The 12,881-nt window shown below is 37.3% G+C and overlaps 1 protein-coding gene across 9 annotated transcripts in view; it reads right to left on the bottom strand.

The window, feature by feature from the left end:
• The window catches only part of PPP6R3 (protein phosphatase 6 regulatory subunit 3), a 73,204-nt gene that overhangs the window by 33,421 nt on the left and 26,902 nt on the right, over nucleotides 1-12,881 (bottom strand). For 5 of the 9 annotated variants that reach the window (XM_081313947.1, XM_081313948.1, XM_081313951.1 and 2 more), the window contains 5 exons: nucleotides 6,422-6,654; nucleotides 3,578-3,764; nucleotides 2,600-2,737; nucleotides 1,486-1,551; nucleotides 1,090-1,202 (listed from right to left, as the gene is read on the bottom strand). In XM_081313947.1, coding sequence (XP_081170073.1) covers nucleotides 1,090-1,202; nucleotides 1,486-1,551; nucleotides 2,600-2,737; nucleotides 3,578-3,764; nucleotides 6,422-6,648 — 731 coding nt within the window. In that variant the 5' untranslated portion in view covers nucleotides 6,649-6,654. Of the gene's footprint in view, nucleotides 1-1,089; nucleotides 1,203-1,485; nucleotides 1,552-2,599; nucleotides 2,738-3,577; nucleotides 3,765-6,421; nucleotides 6,655-8,873; nucleotides 8,895-8,962; nucleotides 8,982-12,881 lie in introns of those variants that run through there. The other 4 variants (XM_081313946.1, XM_081313953.1, XM_081313954.1 and 1 more) reach the window with 2 other exon arrangements.

The raw sequence follows: 12,881 nt of genomic DNA, 5'->3' as shown, positions 1-12,881 counted from the left end.
AACACAAATTATTACTCTCTTGGAAAGGTTTAACCTTCTTATTTAATACATTTTTTGAATAAAATCTGTGGGTTATACTCTATTATTACAAATATTACTATTACACATAAAATGTGTGAGTCACCTGTTTAAAAATGTACATTGTTATAAATACAAAGGCTCAGGTCAGATAAATTACTAAGTCACGTTTTGACATTATATTTATTTTTACTTAAGGTGGCCATCCATCTTATGCAAATAACTCTGAGTGGCTCACAATAACAGAATAAAAAAACCACATGAATACAAATATAGGAAAGCATAATGAACAACAAATTAAAAGTATAAAAAAACAAGGCACCTTATTCAGAGATAAATTCACCTATGTCAGGCTTCACTAACAACCTGCCCCTAATCCAGGGGTAGGCAACCTCGGCTCTTTTATGACTCATGGACTTCAACTCCCAGAATTCCTGAGCCGGCTCAGAAATTCTGGGAGTTGAAGTCTATGAGTCATAAAAGAGCCGAGGTTGCCTACCCCTGCCCTAATCCCTCTGGCTTTACATAGCCTTTCAGGAGGCCATGAGATCAGGACCATGTGGATGGGAGAGGGGAAGGGATGCTATTCCAATGCAAAACGTACATCTCCTGGTTTCCACAAGACGCCACTGATTCATTAACAGGAATTGAGGAGTGGGCTTTATGCCACCTTGCTCCATCTGGCGGGAGACAGTGGTTCCACAAGTAAACTGGCCATGTATTATGTAGAGCTTTAAAGGCAATAACTAGCGCCTTGATTGGTATCCTGAAGCATAATGGAAAGAAGTGGCGCTAAGGCAGCAAAGACATTACATAAGTGAATGAATGAATTCACTTCATGTGTCTTGAATTACTTTTCTAAGCAGTTCTGCAGTGGGACTATCATATTTGCTATTTGGAGTGCTAAAGATTTTGTTCTTATTTATTTACTGCTTGCTACAACTTATATGGACACTCTTACTGTTATTAATATCTTCACTCTTCCTAGTAGAAGAAATACATTTAAATTTTCAAAATCCATAGATAACATGCTTATTTTAAAAGTAAAGTAATATCTTTACACCAACCTACTTTTCTAGTGTTGCAAGCAGTGGATCTGGTTCAGAACTGTTCTGTACTTGTAGCATCTGGTCTCTACTCAAGCGTATAATTTCACAAAGTGACTGGGATGCATTTGACTGTCTCTAAAGAACAAGAGAGAATTTATAAAGGAAAAAGAAACCTAAACAATTTTATTTGCTAGTTAATACCAGAAACAATTTAACACAGATTCACTATTTTCTACAAGGCACAATTACACTTCATCAAGTCAGTGGATTAATATGTTTCCTCAGTCCTATAACTGCAGAATTTTAATGTTTTGTTATAATTAAGTATATAATAAGGAAGAAAATTTAAACTGTGTAAGCAGAATACAAATAAACTAATATTTAAAACTAAATATGAATTATAAAACATCTTCCTTACATCTTCATCTTGAGAAGGATGCACGATTTCCACAAGCCGCTGAATAATTTTCTCTTCATTTAACCACTGTGGAGACATGGGTTTGTTTTTTTAATTAAAAAAATCACCTTCCAGAATTAAGACTAAATGTAATTATTATATAATCCACCCACTGGTGCTATTTAACACTCAAGTGCATTCCCAGAAATTCTAAGATATTCAACATTTGCAGAAAGGAAACTACAAGTACTATCAGTGACTGTCACATGCTATGTATTTACTTTGTTATGCAATGATATCATGAATATAGCTCATTCTTATGTACCTTTGTAACAAGATAATTATTTAAGAATAACTATTTTCTAGTTATGCAAGCCTGAATAACTAAATCAGCAGTCCAGATACCGACCTTTCTCAGTAAGTCAAGCCTGTCAGATGATAAGGATACACATTATTGTTTTTACATTTTTTGTGCAGAGTTTTGTGGTCAGGTTGGTATTACCTTTTCAATACATTGTCAACAAACCACCAACATAGCTAAGCTGCACTCTGTTCTCACTTAATACAGCAAAAAGGGTTTTAAAGGAAAAGTTGGATATCAAAAATAAAAACAAGACACAAATAACTATAGGTGTATAAGGGATAAAATATACAGGATTTGGAAGAGATATGAGATATGGAAAAAAATACACAGATGGGGATGCAGAGTCAGAAGAAAATGTTTAGTATGACCTGAAATGACTAAACAAGGAGAAATTATTCAAAGGCCTATGAAGGAAGTAATAAGAACAGATGGGAATGCACCAAAAAGCTTAAATAAATTTAATCTTATTGCAGAAATCAAGATAATATTGCCTTATTTACAACAGCAATTCTTGGGAGAACCCTACATGCATTCTGAAAGTTTTGATATGCAACCTAATTTTAAATTTGCACAATTTACTCCAACCTCTGTAAGAAGTAAATGTAGCATCATGAGTTCTTTTCTCTTCCTTGTATTTCTTTTTGCTTTGTTTGCCACTATAAATCATAAAGAGTTTGAAGAATGTGAAACAGTAATTGTTGTTAACTTTAAGTGACCTAATAAATGTATTATTCAGATATGGATTTTGAAATATGAAAACCAACTACTTACATTTAATACTTCTTGCCTTGGCTGTGGAGGTTCTATGCACGTCAGTAGCCTGAGTAGTAAGTCCATAATAGCAGAGGTTCCTATGTGCTTTATTATGAGATCTACAAAATCATGCTTTTTCTTTAAGAAATCCACAATCTGGAAAAAGTAAAAATATGAACAAATATTAACAGAATGTTCTAAAACATTTTGAATCCAACAAAGCATAACAAGAAGATTCTGAAGAAATTGCTGTTATCAATTTATAAATTATTGAATTTACTGAACAAGTTCATTTCTAATGTTGAATATATCACGATGGATATTCTTTACTAAATACTGTTGTGAGGTATCTTGTACATACCCAAAATGTCAAGTTTATTTTTTCTAGTCCCCATGCTCCCTATTTTGTCTTTTTTCTAAGCAGGAAGAACATTTAAAATAAAGCAGTAGATTACAGACACTTGGTATTTTTAAAAAATCATATTCGCTAAAAATGTTTTACTGTAACTAGCTTATGAGACTGGCAAATTTTAAAATAATAGAAAATACGTGTACCACAGTGGCACACAAGATATTTATGAGTGAAGAATAGGACAAGAAAATTTTGCTGATGATGTTACCTAGTTTGATAATGAAACATGGAGAAATAATATTACAACAAGCTTGGAGAACAAACCACAGGCAAAAACAGGCAAATTTTTCAAATTGAAAAATATAGTAAAGGCTCTTATGATTAATTCCAAATCCATATATGTATATATGTGGATCATTCAAGTCTATTAGGTACAGAACAGTGCTCAGACCTTCAAAAATGACTCCTATTGATTCAGTTAAAGCAACACGACTCTATCAAACATATAAATACAGAAATATATCTCCACACAGTATTACAAAGGGACAACACAAGACAGACTCTCAAACATGAAGATTCAAAAAGGAAATAAAAGTTGGAGCACAATGGTCCAAAGACAGTTAAAAGCAATGTATCGGAAATACCTGTTCTGGTTTTCTGCTAATAAGAATACTCAGCACCTTGCTGAAGAAACTGGCCAATAATGGATTTAGAGGGGGCTCATTTAGAAGAAAACTGTACAGTTTTATTAGTAATGATTCCTCTTCACCCAGTCTATCATTGATCTGTGAAACATCTGAAGTGAGCAGCTCACAAGATATATTTGGATATCTAAAAGAAAATAGTTGATGTTTTATTTTACTAGAATTACAAACCCATAAATATAAAAAAGACATGCATTATTATTTTGCAGCCTGTTAAATTCTGAACTAACCCAGCCAACTTTCACAATCTGTGTAGGTTCCGTAGACTTCGTCCATTTGAGAATAGCATTTCAATGAAGCTACTTTAGATGGTTCTTCAATGGTATGTGCGCTGTATGTACACAGACGTTATTTATACAAACAATATAAAGTATCCTTATCATCATCAGATCTAGCCCTGACACAAACCTGAACTTCTGGAGCTGACCAAAAGCAAAAGTTGAGAATAAAAAAAAAGCAGTGTAACAATATACAGGTCTCCAAGGATATATACAGCATCAATTTAGAAAGAGTAAACTGCATTCAGAAAGCCTCTAAAATTGCAGCTGGGCAATGTAGCAATCCCAGCGCTTCCCTATATGGCGTTCATGCACCATGGCAGAAGAATGGGAACAAATACAAGACAGAGCCACTTAGAGGGACACCTCCAGTAGGCAAAAACCAGCAACAGGAACCACAGCAGGCTGTAGGGCTTACAAGGGCCAAGCAAGAAGCCCTTTCGCAGCTGTTATGAGATGTAGTAAGAAGCACTCCCCTGAGCAATCAGGAATGCCAATTTAACAATCAGCTCTCAAGGCATGACAGAAAAATCTATTTTGATTACTGCTCCACATGCCAGGGAGCTCACAAAAACCTCCATAATTATTAGAATTTTTACAATTAGGATCCAAATGGTCACTGGGTGTGACGTATAATTACAACCAGCTTGTCAGGAGCAAACAACTAGACCACAGGTGTGCCGCATGCGGCTCTTTCAGCCGTCTCCTGCGGCTCCCAGTCCTCTGCCATGTGCAGTCCAAAAAAAAAAAAAAAGTGGGACTAAAAAAGTTCAACCAATCAATTTAAATATGCAGGGTAGGTGCATCTCTCGCCTTGGCTCCACTCTTCAGTCAAACCCTGTTCTGCGCATGTGCGCATGTACACACATTTTTTGCGGCTCCCAGTTTTTCCTTTTGTGAGGGAAACGGTTCCGAGTGGCTCTTTCACTGTTTCAGGTTGCTGACCCCTGAACTAGACCTACACATGTAGAGTTCAAACTAATTACTTTGTTGTTCTCTGCCTATTACACAAGAATCTCCTCAGATTGACAGCTTTAGTCTGGGAACAACCACATTAGGCTCTAGGCACGGGTGTCAAACTGCCGGCCTATGGGCCGGATGCGTCAGGCTGAAACCGCGCCCACCCCATTGCTGGCAATGGGAAAAAAAAGTCACGGTATGTCACGACACGTAGTGACATTGTGAGTTTGACACCCCTGCTCTAAGGCATTCAAGGGGAGGGGGGGGTCAGACCTAGTTTTCTTTTGTGTTTATATAGCAAGTCCAGGTTGATTCCTTGCCTGAGCCTTTCTCCCAACAGGGATGGTTGCTCTGCAACAGAGCCACAAATATAGTTGGGGGGAAAAATGGACCGTCTGCTTCTGAAAAATTAGGAAATAGAGATGGCTATGCGCTTCTGGAAGAAGAGATTGTTGGAAGGTAAAATCAATCGTATGTCTCATTTTCCCCATTATGTTTTTCTGCAGCAACAAAAAGTCGCTGAAGATCTGATTATAGGAGTTATAGAAGTTCACATGCGGGTTATCTCACACTTAGAATACTACTACAATATGCTTTTTACAAGGTTGCCTATACAGAGAGATGTGGAACCTTCAGCTGATGCAGAAGACAGCAGCTAGGTTACTGTGTGGGGCTGTGGACCCTACAAGTTACTCGTCTGTTGAAGCAAATATGCACCAATTACCAGTCACCTGTTGAGCAGTTCAAAGTTTTGATTTTGATGCATAAGGCTCTAAACTATGAGCATAATTTAAGATTCTACCAAGACCTGTAAAGCCTGTACTTTGAAATATTTTCATTTATCATATTCATAAAGTTTCTCAAATTACATTTTTGGGGATGCCCTATCTTTTCGCCAAGTCCCTGCATGAACTGTTGTATATGGCTGGTTACATTTTTGTTTTCCTTCATCCCTTCATCATTTTTAACTGAATTTATTAATTTTATATTGCTTTTACATTTGCCTTTTATCAGTATTAATATTAGTAATAACTATTACAATAATAATATTAGTAATATTAATAAAATATCCAATATTTTATTAGAAATGCTGATTGTAAATCACTTTAAGATTTTATGGCCCCTGGGCCACATCCGGCCCTTTGGCTCTCCCTGTCCTGCCTTTGTGAGATCAATCAGAAATTAGCAATCAAATGTAAGTAAGTGCACACCGCACACGCAACTGAGCAGAATTTAGGTTCAGCCTATCGGTTCGGCCTCCGTAACGATCCCATTTGTCATGTGGCCCCTTGGGAAAATTAAGTGCTCACCCCTGAATAAGATGAGGCAACGTACAAATTTTACTAGGAACAGTATTTTTGTTGATTAGATTATTTTTATTTGATATGATCTTAGAAAGTTGTGAAAGGGAAGATTTTTTTTGGAGAGTATCTGTCTTAGCAGTCAACCCACACTTCCCTAAAATTAGTAGCATGCAAATCTCTTTTCCCAACTTTTTTTTTATTTTTTTCAGTCTCCAGCTTTTAGATTTAAACATATTTCTTACTTGTATCTGATCTTTTCATCCATGTCTTGAGGTGGCTCTTCTATAATGAATGATACTAGATTTTCCAGACATTCCGATTTCAAAAGAAATTCTATAAGTTTGCGATTTTGAGCTTTACACTCTTGTAACACATCTTCTTCATCCATCAGTTCCTTCAGTGTTACATCTTCTTTCTCTAGAAGTGTGTCTATATGGGATGATGAATGAAGATCAAATTTCCAAAACATGCTGGTCTAGAGAAAGGGGGGAAAAATCACAGAACTTTAATTAATGGAGAGGTTTCTTTTTTTAAAAAAAACTGCTTAAGAAAGCCATTCCACTACCACCACCACCCTGTTCTCAATTTGTATGCAAAAGGAACTGAAAAAGCAAGAAACCACAGTAGCCAAGAACAAGCTACTGTTATATAAAAAAATAGAATGCGAGGAAGAAAAATGCTACTAGTATTAGAGTGCCTTAAATGATAAGCCAATGTCTTTAATATATCAATATAGTGATTAGTCATCACATGATTTTAATATGAAATAGTTCACGTGTTAATGCAACAACAGGAAAAAAAGTATTTATTGACTCAGAAATTTGATTTTACGCTATTTTAGCATATACTTGCCCTTTTTACTCAAAGCCTGATTCCAACAATGGTCAACTCGGGAAATTGCTATACACAAATTAATCTAACCCTATTGCTGGTCCACATTGCCATTCTTAAGTGTCCATGAATTTTCTCGTATTTTTCTCTGCAGACATTATTTGCAAAAATAATGAAGTCCTTCGCTGTTTGAATAAAATTTGGATGTCCTCTGGAGTTTGCAAAACTCATCAGCACCAACAATCAGAACAAACCATTAATACTACATCTGTTAGGCCTCACACTGAGTCCATATTCTCTTTCTATTGTTACCAGTGTAAATTTATTTGATGAAGAAAATGTTTAAAAATGTGTTGTTCTATATAGAATATTAGGGAAATATTTATTATTTCCTGAATAAATCAATACTGCCTCAATATTGATAAAAATTAAGAAATGTCAAGGAAATGAGGGCCAGAGTTAAAATCCTTTCATAATTTCTTAAAAATCAGGGCCCAATTATTTGTTTTAAAAAAACCTTTTTTTTACTCTTGCATTTCAAATGGTATCATTAAACATTCACCCCAATCTGGATCTTTTAGATGCTCAACCGACTACGATTTCCATTATCCAAACCCCAGCTACACTGACTGAGGCTGATAGGAGTTAGACCAAAATACAGACCGTCAGGCTCAGAGAGTGGATTAAAGATAAATTAGTATAAGGGTACATTAGAAGAATTTTATTTTACCGGAAAAACAGGAAATAGCTAGATGATTCTCTGTATATTAATTTAGAATTTCAAAATGCTCAGCATTTTTATATCCATCAATTATTTAGTAAGTTAGTAATTTCCTAAAGCAGGATAATGGCAACCACCAATTAAGTACATCATGAAGATATTATGTGCTTATCTTATCAAACTGCAATGAATTAACATCATACAATAAATTCTGGCTGTTTCATTTTAAGACTACAACAGAGAGAACAAAAGTTTCATGTACAGCCAATTCTGCATTGTTTTGAATTAAATACTAGCAATCTTCAATTAAGCGCATGTATGATAATTTAATCATAGGAAGAGAACTATATACATTTTGATTTTTGTGAAGGAAGCTACCTATCAAAGCCAATCACGTATTGTTGGCCCATACTTCACTGAAGTGATCTTTTTAAAATAGACTGCAATCTTCTAAATAGATACACCTGGAATTGAATTCAGTGAAACCAATAAAGCTTACTTCTAAATGTAGATCCTTAGCATTACGGTAACAAACAATATCTAGCAGACATACAAGAAGGGGACCAAAAGAATAATACAGGATTTGACACTGGATTTTTAAAAGTAAGTACAGAGCTATAAGTAGTTAAGCCAATTTCTGGCTTGGTTGCCTCTTGCAGTATGACTCCTACCCAATAAAGTACCACCTGCTTTTGGTATCAACCTAATCATTGTAAGATTAAAAGGGTAGAAGAATAACCAATGAATTAATATATTAGTACTTTTGCAGATTTAAGTTGTATATATAAAAATATATTTTACACAATGGAAATCAAACATTGGCTTATTTATCAGGCGACTGCTACCACTCATTCCTAACATATGAAGCAATTCTGCCCTATATCCTACTAAAAAAATGATTTCCAGATTTCAGCTCTTCTCAAAGAATTCCAAATCTTTGTGTGAAAAATCTCTGTGCATTCAACTTATAGCCCAATGAACATTTAGAAATGTTCATTTCCATTTCTTTCAAGAAAATGGAATTTAGTATCAAAACATGTGTACCTCATGGTGCATGGAATTCTACAATATATAAGACCCACTGATTTCTAATAGTAGTCAGGGAAGACCAATATTAAATATCAACAAAAAAGAAAGCATACTACTGCAAACATGTTACTGTGTAATTTCACAAACTTTCTCCCAGGCAAGCTGTTTTAGGAGCTGGTTTCTCAATATGGCAGATGCTGACCAGATTATTCCATCACTTTCAACAGGAGACCAGGACCCTTGGAATAAGGAAAAATACCCAACATGGATCAAAGGGTAAATTGCAGGATCCCCCAAAAGATATATTTTTATTGAACTTAAATCTTTAAGATGTAATTAGGCTTACAAAAACATATTCAAGTTCCACTTACTATTTTAGATAATGATCTTTGGTTCTCAGCTGGGAAGCAAAGGTAAAAGGTAAAGGTTCCCCCGCACATGCGTGCTAGTCGTTTCCGACTCTAGGGGCCAGTGCTCATCTCCGTTTCAAAGCCGAAGAGCCAGCGCTTATCCGAGGACGTCTCCGTGGTCATGTGGCTGGCATGACTAGACGCCAAAGGCGCACGGAGCGCTGTTACCTTCCCACCGTAGTGGTCCCTATTTTTCTACTTGCATTTTTATGTGCTTTCGAACTGCTAGGTTGGCAGAAGCTGGGATGAGTAACAGGCGCTCACTCTGTTACGCGGCACTCGGGATTCGACCCGCTAAACTGCCAATCTTCTGACTGACAAGCTCAGCGTCCTAACCCACTGAGCCACTACGTCCCTTTGGGAAGCAAAACAGCCACCTAATTTCATATAGTCCTGACAAAGTCTGGTGAGTATAGTATATGTAGCATTGCAACAGAAGACTACAACAACCAGAATTGAACCCAACAATGGAGGCCTCTTAAAAAGAACTAGCCTATTGACCTTCAAAATAAAAAATTAAATAAAAAGCATTTTTATTTTTAAAAAATCTTATGACAAAATCTATGGCATCTCATTATTATTATTTGTTTAAATTGCTTAAAGCAAAGTATATGTTGCTGCTGAAATGGCTGTTGATTTTTGAACAAGTATAATGAAGAGAATATTTTTGCTAGATTCTTACTCTGCTTTTCATCATTTTATAAATAAGTCAAAGCGGCAAATATACAGGTGAAACTCGAAAAATTAGAATATCGTGCAAAACTTCATTTATTTCAGTAATGCAACTTAAAAGGGGAAACTAATATATGATAGACTCATTACATGCAAAGCAAGATAGTTCAAGCCGTGATTTGTCATAATTGTGATGATTATGGCGTACAGCTCATGAAAACCCCAAATCCACAATCTCAGAAAATTAGAATATTGTGAAAAGGTGCAATATTCTAGGCTCAAAGTGTCCCACTCTAATCAGCTAATTAAGCCATAACACCTGCAAAGGGTTCCTGAGCCTTTAAATGGTCTCTCAGTCTGGTTCAGTAGGAATCACAATCATGGGGAAGACTGCTGACCTGACAGTTGTGCAGAAAACCATCATTGACACCCTCCATAAGGAGGGAAAGCCCCAAAAGGTAATTGTAAAAGAAGTTGGATGTTCCCAAAGTGCTGTATCAAAGCACATTAATAGAAAGTTATGTGGAAGGGAAAAGTGTGGAAGAAAAAGGTGCACAAGCAGCAGGGATGACCGCAGCCTGGAGAGGATTGTCAGGAAAAGGCCATTCAAAAGTGTTGGGGACTTTCACAAGGAGTGGACTGAGGCTGGAGTCAGTGCATCAAGAGCCACCATACACAGACAGATCCTGGACATGGGCTTCAAATGTCATATTCCTCTTGTCAAGCCGCTCCTGAACAACAAACGTCAGAAGCGTCTTATCTGGGCTAAAGAAAAACAGACCTGGTCTGTTGCTTAGTGGTCCAAAGTCCTCTTTTCTGATGAGAGCAACTTTTGCATTTCATTTGGAAACCAAGGACCCAGAGTCTGGAGGAAGAATGGAGAGGCACACACTGCAAGATGCTTGAAGTCCAGTGTGAGGTTTCCACAGTCTGTGTTGATTTGGGGAGCCATGTCATCTGCTGGTGTTGGTCCACTGTGCTTCATTAAGTCCAGGGTCAACGCAGCTGTCTACCAGGAGATTTTGGAGCACTTCATGCTTCCTTCCGCAGACGAGCTTTATGGGGATGCTGACTTCATTTTCCAGCAGGACCTGGCACCTGTCCACACTGCCAAAAGCACCAAAACCTGGTTCAATGACCGTGGGATTACTGTGCTTGATTGGCCAGCAAACTCGCCTGACCTGAACCCCATAAACAATCTATGGGGCATTGCCAAGAGAAAGATGAGAGACATGAGACCGAACAATGCAGAAGAGCTGAAGGCCGCTATTGAAGCATCCTGGTCTTCCATAACACCTCAGCAGTGCCACAGGCTGATAGCTTCCATGCCACGCTGCATTAAGGCAGTAATTGCTGCAAAAGGGGCCCAAACCAAGTACTGAGTACATATGCATGCTTATACTTTTCAGAGGTCCAATATTGTTCTATGTACACTTCTTGTTTTATTGATTGCATGTAATATTCTAATTTTCTGAGATTGTGGATTTGGGGTTTTCATGAGCTGTACGCCATAATCATCACAATTATGACAAATCACGGCTTGAACTATTTTGTTTTGCATGTAATGAGTCTATCTCATATATTAGTTTCCCCTTTTAAGTTGCATTACTGAAATAAATGAAGTTTTGCACGATATTCTAATTTTTCGAGTTTCACCTGTATATAATAACCTTCCTATTTTTCCCCCCAAAACAACCATCCAGCGAGATGGGTTGGGCTGAAAGTGACCAGTCCACAGTTGCTCAGCCAGCTTTCATGCCTATGACAGGACCGTCTCTCAAAGAGAAGAAAGAAACTGAACACAAGATTCAAGGATATGGTAAAATAATTTATGGATTTCATCATTGTCAGGCAAAAAATACAGTTATCTTCACAATGACTGGGGGAGCATAAGAGTAGCTTTTATTGTCACAGAGTGCAGGACACAAAATGCCCAAATATACCAAGTAAGGTAAAGGTACCCCCGCACATGCGTGCTAGTCGTTTCCGACTCTAGGGGCTGGTGCTCATCTCTGTTTCAAAGCCGAAGAGTCAGCGCTTGTCCGAGGATGTCTCCGTGGTCATGTGGCCGGCATGACTAGACGCCAAAGGCGCACGGAACACTGTTACCTTCCCACCATAGTGGTCCCTATTTTTCTACTTGCATTTTTACGTGCTTTTGAACTGCTAGGTTGGCAGAAGCTGGGACGAGTAACAGGCGCTCACTCTGTTACGCAGCACTCGGGATTTGACCCGCCAAACTGCCGACCTTCTGATCGACAAGCTCAGCATCCTAACCCACTGAGCCACCGCGTCCCTTAATATACCAAGAGCTAAATATATAATCGGTGTTTCTACCTTAACAGTGAAAAAAGTAAGGCATCTGGATAATTTATTATTTTTTTTATTTTAATTCCATTTATATCCCGCCGTTCTCCGAAGACTCAGGGCGGCTTACAAGCTTAGCAGTAGCCTTCATTCTATGTATATGCCTGCTTATTAGGGCTTTCACACACACCCCCAAGCGGCATTATTACAAAGTCAGCTTAATTGCCCCCAACAATCTGGGTCCTCATTTTACCTACCTCGGAAGGATGGAAGGCTGAGTCAACCTTGAGCCTGGTGGGATGCGAACCTGCACTAATTGCAGGCAGCTGGTGTTACTTAAGGAGGCATTAGCCCACTGCTCCACCAAGGCTCTTGACCGTAAAATTTTATTTTCCAGGCTTATTTGCATTCAACAGCTGTAATCTTATCAAATATGATAAAGAGATACTTCATCATTTTGTGAAGATTGTTTCAATATTTAAGAATTTCCATTAACAGGCTAGTTTATCAGTCTTTAGCCTTTTCCTAATCAATACATTAGATAGTGAAGCAATCTCCCCTTCTAAATGGGCTTTCTGTTGTTCTATTTACTTACCAGGAATATTCATAATCTTCAATCCAGATGCACAAAACGAATTCTAAGTGAGCATACTCTACCTCCATAGACTAAATCTTCAAAATTCTTTATGTCCTCTTTTTATACTTCTAGTATACATGGGAACTTCTCACTAC

This window comes from Vipera berus, assembly GCF_964194415.1.
Source record: "Vipera berus genome assembly, chromosome: 1".
Classification (NCBI taxonomy): domain Eukaryota; kingdom Metazoa; phylum Chordata; class Lepidosauria; order Squamata; family Viperidae; genus Vipera; species Vipera berus.
The sequence above is the reverse complement of the archived record's forward strand: the minus strand, read 5'-3'. Positions and strand labels throughout refer to the sequence as shown.